The sequence below is a fragment of the Vicia villosa genome, linkage group LG1 (assembly GCF_029867415.1).
Source record: "Vicia villosa cultivar HV-30 ecotype Madison, WI linkage group LG1, Vvil1.0, whole genome shotgun sequence".
In the NCBI taxonomy this organism is placed as follows: domain Eukaryota; kingdom Viridiplantae; phylum Streptophyta; class Magnoliopsida; order Fabales; family Fabaceae; genus Vicia; species Vicia villosa.
The window spans coordinates 243,368,142-243,394,917 of NC_081180.1; the positions used below are offsets into that span (position 1 = coordinate 243,368,142).

Genomic DNA, 26,776 nt, shown 5'->3' on the forward strand with positions numbered 1-26,776 from the left:
CTCAACAAGTTATGAACTGATAGAAACCACCAACCACCGGACGCAAATCCAGGATCAAAAGAAGCATTAAAATTCATCATAGCTAATGAGAGTCATGAAGACAAATTTTACAAAATTGCAATACAGAAACATTTCAATCAAAGGAAGAGGCACATTTTTAACTGAGTTGATTTCGATACAAAAAAATGATTAAAACTCAACAAGTTATGAACAAATCCGGGATCAAAAGAAGCATGCATTGCTAATATGAGTCATCGACAATGAAGGCAAATTTTACAAAATTGCAATACACAAACATTTGTAATTTATTTCTTTGCAGACAAAAAGCTTGCTAAGGATGTTTCTTATTAGTCACCAACTGCGCGCGCCTGCCGTGTCTATTTGGTGGTCCACTCACTTTAGTCCCCTTTATTCTTGAGTATGTTTTTCAATTTCTCATTAGCCGCCACAAGTTCAGCAGCTATGCCCGGTTCATTGGCTGAATGTCCTGCATCGGCTACCACCTGTGTTTTCATAGTATGATTCAATAGGTAGACCATGTTTAACTTTCCCCAATTGAAATCGATGTTTCAATGTAGAATGTGAAACTGTATATATAATTATCATAGCATGCAGAAAAAACCCTGAATGAAGAAAAGCAACCACTCTTCTTACCCGAAAATCTGCCTCTGGCCAAGCTTTATGAAGATCCCAGGCTGACATAATAGGGCAGCACATATCGTATCTCCCCTATAGAGTCAATCATAAATAACAATAAGAGTCTGCAGTTTGAAGGATGCAGCAAAATGTGATTATTTACCTGCACGATTGTGGTGTTGATATGCTTTATTTTATCAACTCCATCTAACAAGAATGAATCGGAGGGAAAGAATCCCTTGTTGACGAAATAGTGGTTTTCGATCCTTGCAAATGCCTAATAGAAAAATATTATTTGAAATTACTCATAAGTCATCATGCATGTTAAAGATTCTCAATTATAAATTATGCGGGTATAAGATTGTAGACAAAAAAAAAATTAAGGAAGAAAAGACTCCTATTCTTCCACTTACTTTGCGGCTGTTTGGTAATGCCACTAAACCGACTTATAGCTTATTAGACTAGCTTAATTCTCACTTGATAAACTTACCAGTGAAAAGTAGTCATCGTCTCCTCTTTTGACATTCTCTTCATTTGGAAAAAGATGAGCAGTCATCATTTCCCATTTGGTCCATGCTCTAGCGGCTGCGTACTAAGAACGAAGATATAGGTAAGTAAACTACAAAAACTCTTTTGGGAGGATTTAGACACGGGAAACAAATAAAGAACAATTCAGAACCAGTTCTTCTTATATTGAACGAAAGAGATTGCTAGTTGAATCCCCTTAATTGATTATGGAAGGAAATGATAGAAAGAAAGCTTAGAAACCAGATAATAATCACCTGAGTTTCAATATCATCAGAGTTTAATCTCTTCTTATAAGCATCAATGAAGCATCCTCTCTCATTTTCTGGAATAAGATCTCTAAATGGCTCCCAAGCTTACATTAGACAAAAATACACAAACTATCAACCATACAATCAAATCAATTATGAGATTATGCAAATCTCGCATGCAAAGAAACTCATATAACATGAATGGAGCGGAATGGAAAGGAGCGGAGTGGAATGAAACGGAATAGAGCGGAACGGAATGAAGATTCCATTCCATCGTTTGGAAATTTTGGGACAGAACAAGAGAACTTCTTCATTCCATCCAAATCGGAGGAGAAGAAATATGGTGGTAAGTGATGGAATGGAATGGAATCCATACCACTCCATTCCGCTCCATTCCACCTGATTTTAAACTATACAAACAATGGAATACCACTTCATTCCATTTCATAGCGCTCCGCTCTATCCGATTTCATCAATATAAACAAAGTCAAAGTTCCAGGCTTATTCTATATATCAAACAAGTCAAAAAACAGCTTCATACTTTAAAAGGGAGGCTTATTTTGCATGAGAATTATTCAAACTCAATTCACTACAGAAACAAATAAGAAAAAAGTTTAATACCATCAGGGAATATTGCAGCAGCACCACCCTCATAAAACCAATCAATCTCTTTCTTCCTTAAAAGGAAAATTCCCCTAAGGACCATGCCAGTAACCTTGTCTGGGTGAGATTGGCTGTACGCAAGGGCAAGTGTGCTTCCCCATGATCCACCGAATACCTGTATATTAAAAGGGATCATTAAATCGCACACCATTACATAAGAATCACAAAATGCATGTATGCTGGTAAACATCCAGAGATGAAAGATGACCTGCCATTCGGGAATCTCCAAATGTTGTCTTAATTTTTCAATGTCGTCGATAAGGTCCCATGTGGTGTTTTGCTCTAAGCAAGCATGGGGCGTGCTTTTCCCTGCACCTCGCTGATAAAGAGAAAAATTAGTAATCTCACGAGAGATGCAGACAGTTATTACACACTAGAGTTTGGAAACTAACCTGATCAAATAGTATGATTCGGTAAAATTCAGGATCGAAAAATTTCCTATTACTCGGGGAAGTTCCACCTCCAGGGCCTCCATGAAGGAAAACAACTGGCTGGCAGAAAATTGTTTACAGAAAATCAACATTTTTTCCATCCTTAGCAAAGTCAAAAATATATAATCACTAGATAAAGAATCGCGAGTAAACTACATAGAATCACTACAAATCAATTTTAAATCAGCTCCAATAAAAATATGAGCAGATAAACTACATATCAATTCCAACAAAATGGTCTAGAAATTGACATGTAGAATCTTGAGTCAACTCGTAGGATCATGCAATCCTACACTTCAAACATTGCTATCTTCAATTCTACATTAGTCTTAATATAACAATTCTATGTTACAGTTCATTCAGTAGCATCAATAAACAATCCACATAGAATCACCAAACAACATTGCCTCACATTCCTGTCTTCATCAATCAATATCAACACATAAACCTACTTCATAAATAAAAAATTAAGAAAAGTTCAAAACTTTGTTATTAAAAACATAAAATGATTCATCACCCCAATCTAGTCTTTGAAATTGTAGCTTTCAAACAATCTGATCCCTAAAACTAAAGAAATTTCAAAATGATTTAATTTAACCCTTAAATTTTCAATTCTTGTATTTTCACCACTAAAATGAGAATTCACATTATAAATTTTGAAAATTTAGGTTAGTGCTGATGGGAACTGATACTCACATGGCCAGTTGGATTTCCTGATTGCTCCCAATAGATTGAATGAAGATCTGAAACCTTCAAAAAACCAGTACTATAGGGTTCAATATCTGGATAAAAATTAGGGTTAACTTGCTGAATTCCCTGTTGTGAAGCCATAATAGCAGTAGTAGTAGGTGTTGACTCAATATGATTATCAATCTTTTGCACACCAAAAATTAAGCTTTTTCTACCTGCATGTATATAAAGAAGACAACAAGATTTAGAAGAGGTGCATGAAAATAGATGGAAAGAGATTGAAAGAAAAGGTGGTGGTGATTTACCTGAGGAATTGGTTTGGGGGTGAGAGATTGGAGTGGTGAAAATGAAGGAAGGTGAGAATTTATTAGGAGTTGAGAATGGAGTAAAAGTGAAAGCCAAGTTCATTCTTTTATTGATGAATCAACTTGAGATGGTGTTGAATCGTGAGTAACATTTTTTCCTATTGGGTTTCGGTTTCGGATAGTGGCAATGTGATTTTCACATGTTTGTTGGTAGTACTGTTTTGTTTTATTGTTTTTTATACGGTTTTTTCTTTTGTTTGTTGCATTAATGTACTAGCATGTGCATGGTTCTGAACTTATCTGTTAACATTCATATAGGTTTTATTATTATAGTTATTATTGCAAACCTACTAAAATACTATTTGCATCCTGAAAAGATGTTAGGGGTATGTTTGAATTGACCGTGGACGGAATTGATTGTGAGAGAATTAAGTTTGGTAGAATTGATTTCAATAGAATTAAATTTAGAAGAATTGATTTATGTTTTGATATAATGATATAGAAGTGATTGTTATCAATTAATGTTCTTGGGATAGTTTTAACAAAATTGATTTTGAATTGTATAATTATCAAAATGGTAATAGATTCTAATACAAATAAAAAGAAAAGAAGTAATTGATGAAAATTAAAGACGGTAAAGAAGGAAAATTTAAAAGAGTTGTAATAAATAATATATAATAAATGTAGAGTTGATTCTGCTAAACTCAAAAGATAGGAATTGTAGCTTCTAGTAGAATTGCTTTTAGAGGAGGAGAATTGATTTTGGAAAAGTATCCGGACAAGACAAATAACCCGTTTTCAAGTTGAATTAGGTTAGAAGTGCTTTTGGGACTTGTAGAAGTCAATCCAAACATACACTAACTACCAACTTCTTCACATTATTGTTGTTTGTAGGAACATTTGGTATGACTATGTTAGGAAGATAAATGTTTTTTTTTTATGCAAAATTATGATTTTGGTACGATCTTTTGTAAGTTTTTCATTGGTTTTGCGCACAAATCTTCTTATAGACCAAGTTTTACAATGTGTATCCTTCAAGTTAAACATGAAGTTTTAACTATGAATACCTTTAAACCAATATATTTTATCGTCAGGACAATCTTGAACCAACTGAGAGCTTTTAACATTAGGTTAAGATCACAAATCAAACGAGAGTTTTAATTACGAAAACCCTCCAAACAAACCGAGGTTTTAACCGATTTATCTCAATAACCAAACAGGAGTTTTTCAATTGGTTTATCTCACAATCAAAAAAAATTCCCACAATGAGATATTACTATAATGCCTTTACACCATATCCAAACACCTCATAGATAAAAGATTTCACTCTGAAAAGTACTAAGGAAAAAGTGAAGAGAGAGAGAGAGAGAGAGAGAGAGAGAGAGAGAGAGAGAGAGAGAGAGAGAGAGAGAGAGAGAGAGAGAGAGAGAGAGAGAGAGAGAGAGAGAGAGAGAGAGAGAGAGAGAGAGAGAGATGTGAGAATAAAGTATTTAGAATAAGTTTTCTAGTGTAAATGAAACAAAAAGCGAGTCATCTATTTATAGGACAAAAGGTGGCTTAAATATGGAAACAATCCATGAACTTTTTAAGGCTCATAATCGATTAAGCAATTTTCATAATCTATTACGAAGTACTAAAATGGAAGATTTTCAAAAGCGTCGTTACTAATCGATTAAGAAACCTAATAATAGATTATTATAGTTTGCAAAAGGGATAATCGACTATTCTAATGAGCAAATTGATTATGCCAAAAGAAACCTTCTAATTGATTAGAATGAGTGTATAACCTATTAATGAGGCACATATATATTTTTTGATTAAATAAAATTAGAGAGGCTTTCTGATCATTCAAAAGTGTGTGTGTGATTTGCCTTATTGAATTCAAGAGATAATCTTACACCTTTACAATCACTCAACCCAGACACGACGAGCTTTCATACTAACTCTCTTTCACAACTACTATGAATCTTCAGGTTCTTTGCTACATTATCTTTGACTTTAACACTTCACTATAACCTTGAATCTTTTTTCTGATGAGACTTGAGATAACTCTTCATGATAACACCACCATCAAACAAACATCTTGATCAGAGATCTTCACTGACTTCACCAAACGTCATTTGACATAGGTGTCGTCCACCAAAGATGAGTTTTGATATCTTAATATCCATTCCAAGTACCACAACTTGATCATATGATGACTTCACTTCACAGTTTTATCATCATCAACACCAGATGGACTTGATCGGCACTTATAATGAAGACTTTACTTAAGAGTGTTGTCAACATCAAAACCAAACAGATTGTTGCAAACATCATACCTACAAGTACATAGATCACAAGATGATGTTCTCTCAGTTGATCTAAAGTTAGGTCAGTGTAAGCGCAACCGAATGCGAATAGTTCGAATTTTTATCAAGTCTACCGAAGTCTATAAAAGTTGTAGGAGTGTAAGAATTGGTCAAAATTTAATAGGACTTGATAACTGGATAATTTACTTTTACTCCAATTTATACCACCACTAATCGCAGAAAGCTAAAAACAAGTATTCACATTTTGAGGAAATTGCGCGCATAGATAAAAAGAAACAAAGAATGATATAAAATTAAAAAATAAAGTTGAACGTAAGGTATCACATATTCTCAATAGTGAAAAAATCCACGCATCCTCCACATAAATAGGTGAGGAAGACTAATTTTTGTAATCATATCGTTTTAGACAATAGAATTAGTGTTTGTCTATAAATATTAGATTTGTAATTAAAAAAAAAAACACACAAAATCAATCAAACTGTGTTATTTTTGTTATCCCTAAATCTTTGTATATTTACCTTTCATTGTGTATTTTTTTAGTAGCTCAATCGCCAAAAACATGTCCTTAACAATTTTTATAATTGATAAAAATACACATAAAATAAAAAGCTTCATTAAGCTTGAAAAAACATATCATCAACTACTATAAAACTACTATATATTTAGTGGTTGAAGCTTATATCACTATTGAGAGTTATTTTTCTACTTTAAAAAAACATATCTTCAACCACCAACGTTAACTCTAACTAAAAAATCATATCATCCAAGTTGAGTTCCTGCATCCACTATGAGGCCAAATATTCTCCAACTCCTCTATTGATTTTCTTTCTTATTTATTTATCTTATCTTTAGTTTTAGACACTCTTATTGGACAGCTCACAAAGATGATGGTTCCTTTAGAAATTTAGGGACAATGTTCATTTATTCACATGTGACAAGTCGTATTAGCTATTTATGAGTCAACCACTTCATTTGTTATTCTTTGGTTTGGTATGATACTGAATTTTTCTTCATCCATTTGACATTATAATTAATTGTATTGAAAGACTTGTAGGAATTTGGCACAAAAAAAAGTCATTGATGATGACTTGCAAGGTGATGAAACCTATGGTAACAATCTCCTTAGAACCAAACATGTTGATACAATGTTTGTTAGTGATAAAATTGCACAAGATAATGTATTATATATACCAAATAAAACTACTATATTTTTAGGACTAATGTCTCTATCATGCAACAAAAATATCATACTATCAGTCTCGTCTAAACATACTTCAGACTTAGTTGCGGATTCTAATAATATCCGGTGCACTGGTGTTGGTATATGATCATCAGAGTATCATATCTTCATATCTGAAAAACTAATGCGCTTTCTACGATTACTCGATTAGTGACCTCCTAAATTTTACTCCTCTTGCACCTTATACATAATACATTTACTAGTATTTACTATTTATCATCACCCTTTCACTGTCTCACTTTATGCATTGCTAAGTTTATCATATAGGAAAAATGTGTGCGCAGTGCAGTTGATAGAGTTTTTTTTTTGTTGTAAAATCTTTAACTATCTATGGTGACTACAACTTTTGACGAAGACGGATCGGCGTCTTCCAGCATTTGAACCAACATTCTCATCGACGGTCTTGAAGATGGAACTTTCGCCGTGCACAATGTCGCGATTCTCAACACCTTAATAGCACCTTCTTTGAAATGCTTTGCGATCGTAGAATCCACCAATTCAAGTATACTTTCTTTACTCCTAATATTGCTGCATACCCAACTGACGATATCCTTATTCTCTCCGAACTCCGGCTCCACAGGCTTCTTCCCTGTTACTAACTCCATTAGTACTACGCCAAAGCTGTAAACATCACTCTTCTCCGTCACCTTACAAGTGTAGGCATATTCTGTCAAAATACAAATCAACACGATTAATTTTCAAGTATATAAGCTATACCGTTATAAAGGACTAATTGTTTTTTTAACAAGTTACATCCATCGAAATACGAACATATGTTAAATCAATAATCGAGGCTTACCAGGAGCCATGTAGCCGAGTGTTCCAGCAATGACATGAGTCCAATTACCAGCTCCTCCGTGCACAATCTTCGCTAATCCAAAATCAGCAATCCTCGGCTTCCATTCCTCGTCGAGCAATATGTTACTCGACTTAACATCCCTATGCATAACAGGTCTATCACAACCATGATGCAAATACTCCAAACCTCTAGCCGAACCCAATGCAATATCGTACCGAACCTCCCACCCCATCTGAGTCTTCTTACAAGTATGCAACCTATCCCACAAACTCCCATTCGGTAAAAACTCGTAAACAAGCAAACTACTATCTTCACTCGTGATGCTACAATATAGCTTCACCACATTCACATGCCTTACAGAACTCAAAGTTGCAACCTCGGCGTCATACTCGGGCGAACAGGAATTCCTTTTTAGCATTGCTGAACTACTCCTATAATCACTTCTTGGATTCGAAGTCCATATGTGTTTGACAGCGAAAACTTCGCCGCTTCTTAGCTCAACCTTGTAAACATTCCCTGACCCTCCTTTTCCAATCACATTCTCAGCTTTGATTCCTTCAATAATCTCATTCTCATTGATGTTCAACACATGGTACTGCTTGAAATTCCAAGAATTAGTCTTAAGCACTTGCTTCTCAAACTTAGTCTTCTGTTTAAGTCTCATGAAGAGGAAATACGATAACGAAAGAATCAGAACCATTAAACCAGCAATGAAAAAGAACACGAGGTTTCGCGCTTGCCTCGAGCCGACAGATTCCACTGAACATGGCTTAAAATTCTTCAAAATCTGACTGCACAAACCAGGATTTCCCATGAAACCATCCTTGAAAGCCGAAATAGCAAGTGAGTCTGGTATGGAACCGAAAAACCGATTGTCTGATAAATCAAGAAGACTAAGTTTAAGAGACGATAAACTCGACGGAATCTCACCAGAAAACTCGTTTGACGACAAATTCAACGAATTAAGCGTAGGCAAAGAACCTATGCTAACCGGAATCACACCAGAAATCGAATTTTCAGCGAGGTTTACTTCGGTTAGAGAAACACAAGAGCCAATAGAATCTGGTAGAATACCAGAAAGATTGTTGTTATTCAAACTAAGACTAGTTAGTTTCTTCAACTTGCCTATAGTTTCCGGTATGTGACCAGAAACTCGATTCGAACTTAACTGAATCGAAAACAACGAAGAAGCCTCAGAGATTTCCAAAGGCAACTCACCTGAGAATTGATTATCAGACAAAAAAAGCTGAGCTAGAGATTTAGCTTTTCCTATATCAGAACCTATAGAACCTTCAAAATGGTTCCTTCCAAGATCAAAAAGTTCCAAATTTGGCAAACCCCATATACCTTTCGGAACAGCACCTGAAAGAGAGTTCTTTGTTACTCTAAACCGAACCAAAGCCGTGCAATTCGCGTAGTTTTCTGGTATACTTCCTGTGAAACTGTTATCCAAAAGTGCTATATCAGTAATTCGATTGTTCTTGCACATATCAGGTGGAATAGGACCCGATAGTAAATTGTCAGAAACATCTACGAAATCCATTCCAGCCCACGAACCGAGCTTCTGCGGAAGAAAACCAGTGAGTTTGTTATCATAGAGAGAAAGTTCAGTAAGATACTTAAAATCACCAAGCTCTTGTGGAATCTCTCCTGAGAATCTGTTCTGAAAAAGCTGCAAGGATTGAAGATTCTCCAACGACTTTATCTCAGAAAGATCACCTTCTAGACTATTATTCGAAGCATCGAACTGAACAAGATTGGTAAGATTACCGAATCCAACCGGGATTCTTCCGCTCAAACGGTTGTCGTATATCTCAAGTTGCCTTAGATTCTTAAGCTTTCCAATATCATGAGGAATCTCACCAGATAAATTGTTATCAGAAATCTCGAAATGCTGAAGCTGTGTAAGATTTCCGATACCAATTGGGATTCTACCAAAGATGCTGATATTGGTTAGATAAAGCCAATACAAATTCTCAAGGCTTAGAATCTCCATAGGAAAAGGAGCTTTTTCAAATAAGTTATCACCAAGGCTTAAGAAAGTGAGAGTTGTAAGATTTTCCAATGATTTCCATGGAAATTTACCAGAAACTCCACTTAGATTTAGATTCAAGTACTCTAACTTGTTCAAAGATGAAAACTCAGGTACTGTTCCGGTGAATGAGTTTCCACCTAAGTCTAAGTACTTCAAGTTTACGCAATTCTTCAAATCTTCGGTTATGGTTCCGCTGAGAAAGTTGGATTCTAATGAGATTTTCTCGAGAGATTGGAGTTTGCAGATTGAATCAAATGGAATAGTGCCGGTGAGATTTTTCATTGGAAGGTTGATTTCTGTGACGGAGCCTTTGGAGTTGCAGGTGATTCCGGTGAAGTTGCAGGGTGAATTTGAGAGGTTCCATGAAGTGAAGATGTTTGGATTGGAAGATTGGATGGAGGATTTGAAGATGAGGAGAGATTGAAGGTCGTTTGAGTGAGAGAGGGTGATGAGGGAGAGGAAAAAGAGAGTGGTGAGGAGTGGTGAACCGTGCCGGAGAAGTGCTCCGGTGAACATGGCGGTGGCGGAGATTTTGTTGGGTGAGTGGGGTAATAAGAGTGAGGAAAGTGGTGGGTGGGTTCTGAGTTGAAAAATTGAGATTGGTTTCAGACATGTATAGAAAAGTACTAGGTAGTGTAACATGCATGCAGAAAAGCCAAACACGGAAACATGAACAGAGTGTCGGAGTCAAATGTTTCAATCGACATAATTGGGCGGTGATTTATTTCAGCAATTCACTCGTGTGATAATTGTGAGAAACGAGTTTTAAATATAAAGCCTAAAAATACTAGCTAAAAATTATTGAGGTGTGTTTAGATCCGAGCTAGAATTATTTTTGAATCACAAAGTTAAACTCTCGATGCGGTGCTGGAAGTTTCTGGTGCGATAGAATACGGGAGTTGACCTTTAAGGTGAGCAATCTGTCAATGAGTTTAAAAGAGGATAAAGTGAAGTATAAAAAGTGTGATTACTTTAGGTCATATGCATATAGAAAGAAACATTTATACCTCAAGATCAAGTAGTTATCGGGCTTTTTTTTAGTCGTAAGTAGGCCTCCCTTTATTTGATATTTGGCCGGCCATAACAGTTTCCTTTAAGACTAGTTGTGAAGTGTTGAACAAGAAGTCTTCATGAATTCGTGTCGTCCTTAAATTTTCGAGTTGACCGTGGATAAGAATTAATGTGTCTGGTCAGTGGGGAGTGGGAAACAGACGCATTAAATTCCTTTCTTATCATTAGGACGCTTCGCGTGAATTTTAAACATATGACTCTGGGCTAGTGGGTTAGGGTGTAGTGCTTTCATTTAGGGTGCTTGAGTGCACTTGAGTGTTATGGTATTTCCGAGGCGGTATTTGATCGTTGCTTTTCGTATTTCCATTTCCTTTTCATTTGTACAGTTGCTTGCTTGGTTCATCCTTTCTAATATAAGGGCTAATTAACTTTCTAAATGGACTTTCGCCCTCATTAATAATTGAAGCATAAGTGCCTCCTGAGAAACCATCTTTTCTTATGTTGGCAAACTGTGATTATTGTGCCCCTTTTTTCTATTAGAGCAGTGTGTTCATTGAGTCTTCCTCAACTTTTTGTTCTCCTCTGTTTGCCCTCGCCTCTTTGATTCGGTTTCGGTTCCGTATACCCTTTCCAACCCTTGACTCCTACTTTATAGTTTATATCCCTTTATCATTGCAATGGCCTATATGAATGCTCAACCTACTAATTTGGGAAGTAGTTTTGTCAATGACGACCTTTCTTCATTTGTAGAGGGTAGAAACCCTAAATGATTCAAATACTACCTCTCATGCACATATTCACCTTGATCTGTGTCCAATGGTTAACTCTAATAGCTCTGAGTCTAATGGTGTTTCCAATACATCTATTTTTGGACATGATTTTTCTAATGAGTCTTCTAGCATGTTCTTTGATGAGAGCGCTGAGAAATCTGTTGGTTATGTTTGATTTGATAACGTTATTTCTGCTTCTCAAGGGGTCATTGGTGACTCCCTCCTATCTGGAAATCCTTTACCTTTTTATGGAGATTTCCTCCAGAGATGAGCGGAAACTTCAACATTTTATTAAGTCACTTTTTTTCAGACCATTAGTCTTCCGCCATTTGAGATGGCAGAACTAAAGGGTATGAAGAAATAAACAATACATTTATGTCAAATGAGATGGCGGAACTAAAGAGCCAGAAAAAAAGTGGACCCCTTATGCCATTTGAGATGGCCGTCCCTTACGCCATTATGAGAATTTTTATTAAATCGTGACATTTTTGGAATTTTGTTTTAGGGTTGTGTTATTTCTAAAAAAATGGTTTTTTCTCTAGATTTATTTGGTCGACCCTAGTGAGCTATCATGTAGAGCTTTCTAGAAAGAGCTATAAGAATCCTTTAAAATTAGGGGTGTGCAAAAATATGGTTAATTGAACCATATTCCTAATCTGAATTGCATTGAACCACAAAAAACTTGAACCATTTAAATGGTTTATGAACTGAACCATATATTATAAACAATTCAGTTAACCAAATTTAAGTTAAAAACCAGTTTAAATTGTTTTACTAATTGTTTCTTAAACCATAAAAAAATACTTTGAAATTAAAAAAATCTGATTTATTATTTATTTTTTTTGAAATTTAAATTTAAAAATAATGCTATTATATTTCAATTACTTGTACACCAATATGATAAAATATGACAAATGTGATACCAAATATATATATATATATAATTAATTTATATTACACTTAAAATGATACAATTATAACCAATTATCTAGATGAATTGACGATAATTAGACCCAATAATTAAAAAAATGCATTAAATATTTAGTATCACCAAAAAGGAGAAGTTAAGAAGAAAATTTTTTACAATTAAAAAAGTGGATTCATAGTTGGAAGAAGTTTATGCAAAAGTGCTTATAAAAATTATTAAAAAAAAAAAATTATGCAAACAAATTTATCAACACATAAACTATTGCGACATATCCTACATGTGTTTTGCCTGCAAAACCGGAAAAATGAAACACAATTTCTGTTTTGTTAAACTTGCATGTTATAATTAACGAACAAATTTCAGGTGGTAAATAAAATGAATAAAAAAAACAAAATATTAAATGCAGTAGTAATGTTTTCTCCATATAATTTATATACTGCAGCAGTAGTAGTTATCTCTACATATGGTTCTAATAATTGAATTTATAACTTGTAAGTACAACACATTAATAAATTTTATATATATATATATATATATATATATATATATATATATATATATATATATATATATATATATATATATATATATATATATATATATATATGGGGACGACTCAAGTGAGAACACTTGGTTATTATGAGAAATGAGAACAATGAATCACGACCATTAAATTTGATTTTAATGGACTGGATTGGTTTCTCTTTCTAAGATCAGTCCACTAAATATTAAGGATCTTAGAAAGAGAAATCAATCTAGTCCATTAAAATCAAATTTAATGGTCGTGATTCATTATTCTCATTTCTCATAATAACCAAGTGTTCTCACTTGAGTCGTCTCCTATATATATATATATATATATATATATATATATATATATATATATATATATATATATATATATATATATATATATATATATATATATATATATATATATATATATATATATATATATATATATATATATATATATATATATATAAAATAAGCAATCTTGAAATAATTTATAAAATAAATCTTCAATCGAAAAAGAAAAATTTAATTTTTAACTATAAATTGGTTTTAAACTAGTTTATAACTAGAAATTGATTATAAACCAGTTTATAAATACAATCTGATTCAAAACCAAATTAAAACTGAATTAGAACTGCTTTAACAGTTAATTGGTTTTTTATTAAAGTAATTTTCAAAAATTGAACTGAACCACTAATTTGATTCAGTTCAGTGCAGTTCATGAACCACTTTAAAATGACTAAGATAAAATTACATTATTTAAGCTAGAATGAGAATGAATCATTTTTCCTCTTGAATGTTTCCTTTTATAGTCTTCACTTCTTGATGTAATGAATATCCCTTTGGCCTAGGGGTGTTCAAAACCAAACCGGCCCAATAGAAAACCGCAAAACCGAACCAAACCAAACCGAAACCGCAAAAAACCGCATTTGGTTCGGATGTGTTTGGGCCATTTTTTAACAAACCGCACGGTTTGGTTCGGTTTGCGGTTTGTATTTTACAAACCGAACCAAACCAAACCAAACCGCATTATGCTACAACTCCCAAACTTCAATTAACTTATACCCAACCCAAACTTAAACCTATTATGCCTAAGCCTTACAATTACAAATGATTTTCTTTTCCTCACACTTAATGTTTCAATGTAAGTCTTCTTAAACCTCTCCTAGCGGTATTGCGTCTTCTTCTTATCTTCTTTTTCAAGTACATATCACCTCTTCTTTTCTAGTATTTTATCTTTTAAGTTCTCTCTTTTTCATCTTATTATTTTTATTCTACTCTTCTCTCTTGGAATTAAGTTTTTAATGTTCCTCTTCTTATCCAATCTATCACCTCTTCTGCTATTTCTTTTTCACCTTCTTTAATTTTTCATCTCCTCTTTTTTTCTATTTCATTATAATATTTTTTTATATCATTTTATGCAACTATTTTATGTTTTTTTATTTTAGTTTTATCTAATTTTATTTTTGTATATTAAATGAAAAGTTGTTATCCAAATATGATGAATTTTGTTGTTATTTGATTACGCATAAATGACTAAATAGAAAATTATGTTGTCATATATATATATATATATATATATATATATATATATATATATATATATATATATATATATATATATATATATAATAAATTTTTGTAAAAAAAAAAACCGAACCAATCGAACCAATCCAAACCGCATTAGTTTGGTTTGGTTTGGTTCGGTTTTATTTCTAAAAATCAACCGAACCAAACCGAACCGCACACTTTTTTCTCTCGCGGTTCGGATGATTTTTTACGTAAAAACCGCCCAAACCGCACCGCGAACACCCCTACTTTGGCCATTCAGACCGATTAGGTTATATCTTCTCACCTCTCACCCCTCACCTCTACAACTACATAGATGTCTAGAGCAGGGATGTGTTTTACATATGTTGGTTGTTCGTGCAAGATGTGTGGCAAACTATGAAGCATTTGGCTTGAAGATCACAAGTTGAGTCAAGTACATATGGCTAGAATGAAAAATATGGATAAAATGTTGATTAAATTAAGTTTATATTCTCAACTTTTATTATTTGTTTTAATTTTTTAATCAAATATTATTTGTTTTACTTATCTAGATAACATTGCACTCACGAATGGGCCTGATTAATTTATGTTTGTGAGCATGTATATATATCATGTGAGTGGATTTGTATGATCCTTCCATTACTGTAATTTTATTAAATAAAGTAATGGTACATTATTTCCATAAGGCAATAAAGTAAGTTTGAACAAAAAGAGAAGAAAAAAACAAAGTATGCAGTCAACGGGTTACAACACATGATTAGAAATTTAGAATGATGAGCCAATTATATGAGCACAAGAAAGGTCTTTTAGCTAATTTTTTTACTTACTCCCATCAATCAAAACAAGAAAATAAAGGCACGAATTTTTCTCATGTCCCTGATTTGTTGGAGAATGAAATATGAATTTTACTACAATTTTTGTAATATGTGTGAATTATTCATATTATGACTGATCTCTTTAGAGATATTTACTTGAGATTTCTAGTAGGGGCAAAATGGGTTCGGCTTGTAGGACAAGTTTGTTTTGTCAGTATTTTTGTGCTGATGGATTAAGGTTTTAGACTCTCACTTTTTAGTGTAACTGTCTCGTACCGCTCCGTTTTTTATGTAGACACGTGCATTAACATAAATTTTGTATTTTTAAGCTAAAAAAATGCACTGTACGCGGGTTTAGTCTGGCTCGCCTTCACTTTTTTTGCATGCAAGATCAAAATTTTAGACTCGCACCTTCAACTATAACCGCTCTGCTCTGCTCTGTTTTCTTGCAAACTTTTACAGAACGGACATGCCCGTTTGCCACCCCTTCATCCACAATTCATTTATTTACAAGATTTAACTTCAATATCTCATTTTGAAATATTTAAATTCAGTTTTTTTTATAAAAAAAAAAATACTAGTCCGTATATAAGAGTGATGTATTTCAGCTTTGGCGGCTGTGGCCGAAGAAGTTGACTCAACTGATTGCTTGGCTTGTCCCCTTGTGAGAGTCTCCCTCTATACTATTTTCTCCAAGAAAATTAAAAACTTTAGAGAGCACTAATTAGATCCATCATTCAATTTATCATCGATTGATTATTCAGATTCATCATCCCTTTACACCCGACAACATTTTGTGCCTAGATCTGGATTTTATATTTACATTTCTTATTTTTCTTTTCTTCCATTAAAACATGTTCTAGAATATTTGATTAAGACACTGGCTTACTCCGGTGAGATGAATGTAAGTGAAGAAGAAAATAAATGCAAAACAAAAGCATGAATGATACGTATATCTAACATTTATCTTGACCAAGTAGTAGTATAATGTTTATCTAACATAAACTATTCATTCATCGACTATTCAAGCAATGATGTTACACTTTCTTCCTATTTCATATCACATGCTATACTTTAGACCATGTGCTTCTTTTTTTATACAGTAACTATATACCAACTCTAGCCACGTTAACTCATTTCTATGAGCCACGTATAAGGTATACTACTACACTATTGTATTTTCAACACTTTTTTCTTTAGATAGCCAGCTAGAAAGGGGGACAAATAAAGGCTATGGTCCCTTCAAATATTTTTGTTAAAAATTTTATTTTATATATATATATATATATATATATATATATATATATATATATATATATATGGATTTTTCTAACCTATGCAACATTGTATAGGATAAGAGACCATTAATACACCACTTTTTAAATATAAATTACTATATTAATTATTATTTATATTGATCCATTAATTGGGTGGGAGAGAGAAAATATAAAAGATTACTTTTCAAAAGAAAAATAATTAATATAATACTTTATATGGAAGGAAATAATATATTAATTGCTCTTATCCTATGCAAGGTTGCATAGGTTAGAAAAACCTTTTATATATATATATCTATATATATATATATATATATATATATATATATATATATATAAATCAAATTTAATGGTCGTGATTTATTGTTCTCATTTCTCATAATAACCAAGTGTTCTCACTTGAGTCGCCCCCATATATATATATATATATATATATATATATATATATATATATATATATATATATATATATATATATATATATATATATATATATATATATATATATATATATATATATATATATATATATATAGGTTTTTCTAACCTATGCAACATTGCATAGGATAAGGGTCAATTAATACACCACTTTTTTTAAATATATATTACCATATTAATTATTATTTATGTTGATCTATTAATTGGGTAGGAGAGAGAAAATATAAAAGATTACTTTTCAAAAGAAAAATAATTAATATGATAGTTTATATTGAAGAAAATAAGGTATTAATTACCCTTATCCTATGCAATGTTGCATAAGTTATAAAAACCATATATATATATATATATATATATATATATATATATATATATATATATATATATATATATATATATATATATATATATATATATATATATATATAATTGAAAAATTATCAAAGTTTTTTAACAAAATAAATATAAAAACAATTTTGCGATCTTCATTTATTAGAAATCTAATGCACTAATGATTGTTTATAATGAAGATGAGATTATGGAAAAAGTTGCATCATTTAAAAATATTGATGATTTTTATTTGATTCATGCTAACATGTGCCCTTAGGGCACATGTTAAGGATACTATAAATAGAAAAAGTTAAATATAATTAAATGCAATAAAATTATATTTAAAATTTCGATACATTGAATGCACGCGTTTTAAGAAAATAATTCTATAAATATCTCATTAACTTATGCCCTTGGGGCACATGTTAGTTTTTCCCTTTTTATTTTAGATCGTTCATGTATAAGGTCCATAGCATAAGACCTAAGAATGGCATCAAGTGAAATAACATGTATAATAGGTGGTCTTTCATTTTGCGGAAGACAATTTTGTCCTTCAAATGTATCGATTACGCTTTGAATAGATATATTAGTCATCCGAACAACATGGTCTCCTCTCAAGGAGATGACTTTAACTATTTACATTTTGTAAGAACGTGTGTTATTTAATGTATTTAAATTCATTCTCACTTTTACATTATTCTTTATTCTCCACTTTAGCGTTTAAATATTAATCTTGCAAGTCATTTTTCTCTCTGTCATGCTGAAAACTTGTTCCGTTAATCCAAACTACCATCTCACTATTTCATCGATTATTTATGGTTTCTCAATAGAAAAAAATTTTACTCTATAAAACAACAACAAAAATAATTTTAGAAGTAAAGATAATTCATTTTATATTAGAAGCCTTAGAGTCTGAATCTCAACAAAAGATGGTTGTCAAAGCCACTACATTTGAAGTTGATGAAGTTGATAAGATTGGTAAGAATCCATGTACAGATAGTCAGATACTGGACTGCATTTATGATGACGAGCCTTTGAGATTTGAGAAAGATCCACTCGCTTCAGGTAAAAAGATACAAGCCCAGGATCCCTTAGGAAAAGTCAATCTAGGAGATTGAGCAATCAAAAAGCCAACTTACATCAGTGCAAAGATTGATCCAAGCCTGAAGGTCCAAATCATTAATTTGCTCAAAGAATTTAAAGACTATTTCGCATTGGACTACAATGAAATGCTTGGACTTAGTCGAGACCTTGTGGAGTTGGAGCTACAAATTCAACCAGACAAAAGACCAATGAAGTAGATGCCAAGAAGGTTCGCACCTGAGGTGATGTCGAAGATAAAGGAAGAAATTGAAAAGCTTCGGAGAAAGAAGTTCATGCGTACTATCAGGTATGTCAAATGGTAACAAATATAATTCTTGTTATAAAAAAGAATGGAACTCTTAGAGTCTATATAGATTTTGGAGACCTTAATGTTGCTATTCCAAAATTTGAATATACAATGTTAGTCGATTCAACATCAGGCTTTGACTATCTAAGTCTTTTAGATGGTTATTATAGATATAACCAAATCTTCATTGCGAAGGAGATTGTACTTGAGAATAAAAGCTAAGTACATGATGATTCGGTTAGAGTTTCGACATTTTTGATAACTTCGACTAAAAGGGGTGAGTTCGACGTTTTGAGTTCAAGGTTTATATAACGTAAAATCCTATTAAGTCTGGTTTGAAGGAATCTCAAGAACAGGTTCACGAGATTAGGATCACTCTCTCTTCAAAACATGTCCAGAATTTCGAAAAAGTTTGCAAAAATACCAGCACTTTGACGTGGAGATAAAGCGTAAAAGTGTCGAATTCGACCCTCCAAGATGTTGGGGACTTAGTGTATTTTTTGAATCCAAAGGTCAGTTGAACTAGTGACGTTTTGACAACATTATAGGATTCGACTAGAGATTCTCAACATAGGCTGTTAAGGGATTTGAAGGCAGTTATCCGCATAAGTAGTGGTTTGCAGCAATTTAAACTTTAAAAGATACATGGAAGCAACGAAAAGAATGGAGCCCACGTAAAGGGATACGTGTCGATTCCTGCAGAGATAACCATCATCGACGATTAATATTGTGATACTATATAAGTCGAATTCGGTTCATGAAAGAAGGGTCGAAATAAAGTATCTAAGTCACAAAGAGAAACAGTTTGTGAGAAGATGTATGAAGTTGTGTCCTTTATTAACTCTTTTTAATCCAAACATTTATATAAAGTCATTTATTATGCTTTTCGCTTACTTTCTTCTTCCAATGCAATTTTACATTGTTTTGATCTTCATTTCTATCTAAACTTTTAATATTCAAAAATCTAAATTTCAAGCACAAATACTTTTAGTTATACTATTCTGCACAAATTGTTCTTATAATTATTTCGAGTTTAATCCATTGATTTGATTTTCTAAAAATACTAGTAAACAAGATGTTACTATTTAGAATCTAATGTTACATGTATAACATGAGATGACTGAGTTAGAAGAAATATAGCTCACATGTGAAAAAATGAACTACTTCAGAAATGGTACTGGGAATGGATGCTTAAAGAAGTTGAATGAGTGGTGGAGTATGAAATATTGGAATGTTGAATATTTCAGAAGTTATTGGGGGAAAGAGTGTAGTGTTGTTGATGATGTATGAAATCAGTCTATTGATAATAATGTCAATGATGTAAAGTTCAAGGTGGGAGAAGATGAAAGTCGGAAAAAAACAAACTTTTCATGCTTGTATAGCAGCAAAGCAGTATTACATTTAAGAGAAAAATATTGTTTAAATTTTGAAAAATGAGTATGATGATTATTTTGATGAGAATTTAATTTTATGGTTTGACTATAAATAGATTAGCAACCTTATCAAACCACATAGAAAATACAATTGGGAAAGTTTCTCATATTTAAAGATCAAGAAGCATTACCTAGATAAATATAAACTTTTTTTTCCATTTGAAAAGTGAAGTATTGGTTGGGTGGGAAGCCCCAAATTTGGATGGGAATAAATTTGAAATCTTCTTCTAAAGGCAAGCCATCTCTCCCAAATTTGAATGGGAATAAATTTGAAATCTTCTTCTAAAGGCAAGCCATCTCTTGACCATTTTTTTCAATGAGCCAATAATTTCTAAATGTTCAAGAGTTACCTTGAATACTATATCCATGTCAGAAAGAGTCCATAATGATATCTAGAATTGAACCCTCTTACTCTTGTATCTTCATTTTTAGTTAATAACTATTCTTTGACAAAAGTAGTTACTCTAAATAATATTGATAAATATTACAATCATCATAATAAGAAGCAACTAGACAAATAAAACAACTTTCTCATTACTCGGGGCATTTTTACAAGTATTTTAACTATGGCATACTATACATCAAAGGCAAAACCAGAATCTCATATACAATTCCTTTGAATAAATGGTACAGAAACAAACCCGTTGCGCAAATTAAAGTGCAAATGGGATTGGGGGAGGTTGAACAATTGGCATCTTTGACATGGTTCCATTATTAGTCAACATACCTAATGCCACACTGTCCTCCATAATAACAGGGTTTAGTTGCATGACTCTCTCAGGTATGACTTTATCACCATCAACTTTAGCCAGCACCTCAAAATGCAACCTCACGGTCTCGGGCTTAGTCCTCCATTCAGGGAAACCCTCGAAACTAATCCCATCATCTCCTTCTTTCAGCTTCTTCTCAGCCTGAAATCCTATCTTTACAAAAGTCTGAGCAGAAACATCTGCCTTCAACAACCTGAAGGAACCCTTTTCGTTAGCCTTAGGACCGAGCACAGAAGATAACAGTTTCTCAAAACCCAACAGGTTGGCGTTTGATCCATTTAGGGAGGCAAGAGGCCACAATGCGGTAAACTGGGTTGGAGTAAGAAGAGTTGGAGCTCCCTCCTGGAGATCAACGGTAGAAAGGGCGTCAATTAACTTGGCTTTTGATTGAGACGATAACTCCACGAGACCAGGTGCAAGACGCTTGAGCTTCAGCCTGTTATTTGAAGAGGTTGATGCAGAGGAAGGGGCTTCAAGTGAAGTAGGACCAACAATGCGGAGTGAAAGAAGTGGATCACTCTGGCCAAGAGAAGCATGTCGGAGATGCTCAGCCAAGGCGAGAAGTCCAGCAGCAAACCCATTCTGTGTTCGGTTCAAGGGCAGAGGTAAATTAAGAGGATGACGAAGACTCACTGATCTCGCGCCTTTCACAGTAACCACAGCACCATCAGCCAAAACCACTTTCTTCAACACCCCAGCTTCTACATCATGCTGCAAATACCAAATCAACATTAAGTCAATTTCACATTATCCACATCCAACTACACCATTTGAATTCACCTCCCTTACACTATACAGTATACATCATTAAATCTTCACCATATCACCAAAACAAATTTCTTCAATATATCCAATCATACATTTAGAGAATGAAATAAGTATCACATAAGGTAATATTATATTGCAATCATATATTAAAAGGAATGAAATAAGTGTCACATATATTCTAATCATATACCAAAAGAATGAAATAAGTGTCGCATAAGATAATATATAATCAAAGTCTAATTGATGAAGACAGGTTTGAACCCGCCGCAACATATCAAATGGCTGTTATCATTATGATCAAATCTTCACACAATCAAACTCAACTTTTTTAATGTATAGTGACACACAACCTGAAGCATGAAAACCAAAAACACGTCGATACCAATAATTTAAAATAATTTAACACATCTAACACGTCAACACCAATAATTTAAAATAATGAACAAATTAAACTTAATCATAAATGTAGGTGGCAGACTCACACACCAGCACAAATACACTTTTTTTTCAGACGTGTCGGAATTACGGAGACAACAACACAGACAAATCCGCCACATAGAGCCATGGAACATAATGAGTACCAAAGCTAATCAAAAGACACAAGAAATTTCATACATACAAAGCTACAAGTGCTCTTGGATAACCCTATTACTGATTAATCAATTAATTAAAAAAATTGATTTTTTAAAGTTAAAACTAAATACTCAAAAACAGGAATATAGCAAAATGTCAACAAAATAGATTAATTTAATTCAAAAGCATAAGCTAAGCAATGCAATTATAAGTTACAATAAATCAACAGAAAATTAATAAGGAACTTACAGGGAGAGAAATTCTCATATCCTTAGCATCCTGAATCCAAAGCTCCATGGGTCCCGCTAACTGAAACGGAGCCAAAACCGGTAACCCATTCCCGGAACCCTCTTTCCGAACCAACCCATTCTGATCCTCAGCTCTAAAAATGGGAAGATCAACATAATCCCACCGTTTCGTATCTTCAAGAAGCTTAAACGGAATAACCTTGTTGTCAATTTCAACGTCAAATTGATACTCCACCGAATGCCCAACCTGCGCTTCTCTCGGATCAAACCCAGTTATCTTTATATCATCTTCCGCCGTAAACCCTAACCCTTTCACAATCGATTCCTTCAAATCCTGCACACAAATTTACAACCGTTAGATTAATCTGAAATTGTTTTTATTTAATTATTATTTAATTAAATTCGGAAAAAAATATTATTATTATTATTATTACAGAAAAAGCTTTGGGATATGGAGGATTGGAATCGGAAGCGAGAGAGGAGTTAAGGAGAAAAAAAGCGATTCCGAAGAAAATAAGCGATTTCAATTTCATGATGATGATGAAGATTTTACGAATCGAATTGAGAATGGTTGAAGTTGAATGAACGTGTTTCGTTTTTTTTTTTTTTTTTATTAATTGGTTTGAAGGATTTGTTGTGAAGGAAGGTAAATAATGGGTTTGATTTTGGAGGGGAAGGTTCTGGGGTGGTGACGTGGACCAATGAGAGTGGGGGAAGTTATTTGAGAGAGATTATGATTGGTGGAGATTCGTGGAGAGAGAGGCGCGTGGAAAAGGGAAAAAGGAAGGTTTAATTTTGGGAAGTGCTGATTACGCGCCGTTGATTACGGTGGGGAATGTTGTTGTTATCCACGAAAATGTGATGCGGTACGACGACGTTTTGTTGTAAAAAAAGAAAAATTGGAAAAAATGGCTTCGCCCGGGTTCGAACCGGAGACCTTCAGTGTGTTAGACTGACGTGATAACCAACTACACCACGAAACCGTTTGATGACCTTTCTTTTATTAAATGTTATTTATAAATTAAATTATTAAAGATTATTGAATCAACGGTGCGGATTAATCTTGTATGTGTCATGGTCTATATTCTCCATTGTAACTCAATTTGACGCTTAACACATTCCATTGAGATTATTATTATTATTATTTTTTTTTTCTTTTCAGATCATAGCATTTATATTAAAATTTTTCATAAAAATGGAGAGATAGTTAACAAAGCAATATTCCATCTATCTCTAACTATAAACATTAAATATTTTTATAAGAAGTTTTTGTCTCTTTAATTATAAGTATTGATGCAATTACTAAATACGTTTATAATTTTTTTATTTATTTTAAAGATACTTCTTAAATAATGGTACTCATTGGGGAGCTATGTTGTGAAAAATAAATAAGTTTAAGGCGAATTGAGGACAAATATTTTAATGGATTCAAAGGGCAACTTATATAGCTATTTAGGTAAAAAAAAAAATTAAAGGGTTTAATTGTTGTTTGTTTCTATTTATATATAAATGGTGTTATATATTCATTAATTTCTTTTATTTATACATTAATATATAAATATATTTTAGAAAGATTTAAATACAAAATAAACACACTAAATTTACTAACTTTTTTTATACAAAAGAGGACAACGCTGGAAAAGAAAACAAACTACGAACTTAGACAAATATTCCTAGACATGCAAACTCTGAAAATGTCACCAAAAATATATTTTATAGTTCTCTTTAAGCAAACTCTAAAACTAAAAGATTACATTAAAAAAACTAAAAAGATTCAAATGATTCATAGAAATGCTAAAGTTTATAAGTCAAAACTATTTCTTTCGCACCCAGTATGATTGATTTTCACATTTTACCTCAGCTTCCACAGTTCTCGAATATGATGAATTATAATAGAAATAATTCCAAACTTGTACTTTTCGTAGATCATTTCAACCAAAATCTTTGAGACACTTTCCACTATAAGATTACAATAATGTGCCCTCCAAAGACATGTTCAATCCAAAATACAAACCCCACATCTCGACATGTAAGGCCTTGCAAACTCTATTTTTCTTAGAGTAGTCTTTAATTCATCTATCGTCTGAATCATAAAAAAGACCGTCACACCAACCAATTTACCATATATCCTTACAAGCACCATATTTAAGGAACTCCAGGTCTCAATCTTCTAAAACAAAGTATTCCTAACTCTAAGAGTAGTATCCATGTAGGCCTGATTACCTATAGGTACTAAGGCAACTTTATTAGGATACCACTTGTCTAGTAAAAATTTATTACTCCCATATCTCTTATATTCCAAACGACATGCCAATGAAATTATTACAAATACATGTCAATGCTTTCCGCAAAGGAGAATTCTAAGGTTGTGCACTAATTCTAGTAATATGGTTTTTGCTACATCTGTATTTACTTTTAAGGAATCTAAAACAAATGTTTTTCAGGATTCTTAATCAATTTCCAAAGCATCTTTATTAGAAAAGCCTCATTCGTATGATGTGCTCGTCGAAGTTCCAATTAACCATAAAGTTCCAACTAATATGATTTTGCAAAGTCAATTTTGATTGACATGAATCCTTTTTTACCATTCATTTTAGATACAATGAGCATTGTCTCTTAATTTGCAATAATATTATTAGGGATAAAGGAGAGCCACCCTCCTTCTCGCCTTCTCAAAGTGATGAATAGAGGCCACCATGGCTTTGTTCGTAAGCTGAGAGACACGCTTCTTCATGATTTTAAGAGCACTCTGGGCTTTCTCTAACAACCTCTTCAAACCCTCAAACCATGCCTGTTGAACACGCACCTGGGCATCAACTCCTTCGACGAGCACCTTTGTATCATCCCTTCTTATCTTAATTTTCCTAAACGCTAATCTACCTTCCCGGGTACGCTTGTTCATATTTATCACCCTGGACAACATTTTCCCCAGATGCATCCCAACATTTCCCCCTTAGTGTTTTTCCCACCAAAAAATACCTCACTAACTGGACATCTAACAGAGTCGATAGTTGGGTAGGAGACATGGAGGTAAGTATCTGACAATCGCCCTGGAAGTTCCTCGAGAAGGAGAATAAATGATCAAAAAAATCCACAATATCAAAAGTGGTGTTATTCCATAAAGAAGGTTCAGGAGAATAATGAGTGCCCACCGGCCTCTCCGCATGGAGACTTGCTTATAGGTTCCCTTCCAGATTGTAGAGATCCTCCTACATCCTTGGGGCTTGAAGGGGACGTATCTCCACCGTCTGAGAGGTTTCATCTTGCGACATCCTTGGAGTGTCAGAGGTACTGGGAGAGATAGACCATTCCGTTGATGTCTTCCAGGTTCCGAACGATGAGGGTATTGCACTCCAAGGGCAGAAGCACTCCAAAACATGAATGATCTCATGATCCAAAGGTGGGAGGACACATGAATTCACCCTCACAATGAACTTAGGACCTAGGGTCCAAGAAAAAGGAAACAAGGGCTTGCCTCCTGGTCACATCATCATGGGAGACACATTATCTACCTCTCTCATGCGGGAAAACTTATCATTCCAATCATTGTAAGGACTACCAAAAAGGCTTTAGAAAACGCACCCCTGAAAAGGGCGCAAAGTCACCCAGCCACTATTGGGAAGCAAATCTGTCCCAAAAAAAGTATAAAAGCACCCTAACTAAAGGGGACACCCCCAGGTGATAACAGACTATGAAAGGCCCTAAGAATACCCCAAGCACTTGGTGTAATCTGATAAGGGGCTACATTAATAGCGGTAAAAAAATTTGTTTCAAAATAGGTAAAAGGAATCAGAGTCCCCAAATCATAGATAACGGGAGGATGGAGGTAAAAGTAGAGAGTGGTCAGATCCCCAAATGTGTCCTTATAATGCCATGGCGAAATTTGTTGATCATGTTTGCAATAGAGTACAAGGAGGCTATGTCTCGCACATTATTGAACATAGCTTTTTCTTGCCATAGTGAAGGAAATTAAGGGATCAAAGTAAAAACCTAAACGCATGAAGTTTTTGAAAAAGAAGAGGGGAAAAGTGAAATTCTACTTCTAAAAATATATAGGAAAGTCAGGGGAAC

The 26,776-nt window shown here is 33.4% G+C and overlaps 3 protein-coding genes and 1 non-coding gene across 4 annotated transcripts; all 4 read right to left on the reverse strand.

Moving 5' to 3' along the window:
* Positions 1 to 220: 220 nt before the first annotated feature.
* LOC131645042 (proline iminopeptidase) lies at positions 221 to 3,806 on the reverse strand. Its single transcript, XM_058915698.1, has 10 exons — positions 3,502 to 3,806; positions 3,203 to 3,411; positions 2,468 to 2,566; positions 2,284 to 2,394; positions 2,034 to 2,190; positions 1,419 to 1,516; positions 1,127 to 1,228; positions 800 to 913; positions 655 to 729; positions 221 to 503 (listed from the first exon to the last, which is right to left on the reverse strand). The coding sequence occupies exons 1-10, from the start codon at positions 3,602 to 3,604 to the stop codon at positions 399 to 401; spliced, it is 1,173 nt and encodes a 390-aa protein (XP_058771681.1). The 5' UTR covers positions 3,605 to 3,806; the 3' UTR covers positions 221 to 398.
* A 2,806-nt stretch (positions 3,807 to 6,612) lies between these two features.
* LOC131645043 (receptor-like protein kinase 7) lies at positions 6,613 to 10,624 on the reverse strand. The gene is made up of 2 exons (XM_058915699.1): positions 7,853 to 10,624; positions 6,613 to 7,720 (listed from the first exon to the last, which is right to left on the reverse strand). The coding sequence occupies exons 1-2, from the start codon at positions 10,527 to 10,529 to the stop codon at positions 7,374 to 7,376; spliced, it is 3,024 nt and encodes a 1,007-aa protein (XP_058771682.1). The 5' UTR covers positions 10,530 to 10,624; the 3' UTR covers positions 6,613 to 7,373.
* Positions 10,625 to 20,856: 10,232 nt separating this feature from the next.
* On the reverse strand, positions 20,857 to 23,336 carry LOC131645044 (protein TUNICAMYCIN INDUCED 1). The gene is made up of 3 exons (XM_058915700.1): positions 23,140 to 23,336; positions 22,707 to 23,039; positions 20,857 to 21,827 (listed from the first exon to the last, which is right to left on the reverse strand). The coding sequence occupies exons 1-3, from the start codon at positions 23,236 to 23,238 to the stop codon at positions 21,000 to 21,002; spliced, it is 1,260 nt and encodes a 419-aa protein (XP_058771683.1). The 5' UTR covers positions 23,239 to 23,336; the 3' UTR covers positions 20,857 to 20,999.
* Positions 23,337 to 23,614: 278 nt separating this feature from the next.
* Positions 23,615 to 23,688, reverse strand: TRNAV-AAC (transfer RNA valine (anticodon AAC)). The gene has a single exon. It is a non-coding gene; the product is annotated as a tRNA-Val (tRNA).
* Between the last annotated feature and the right edge of the window lie 3,088 nt (positions 23,689 to 26,776).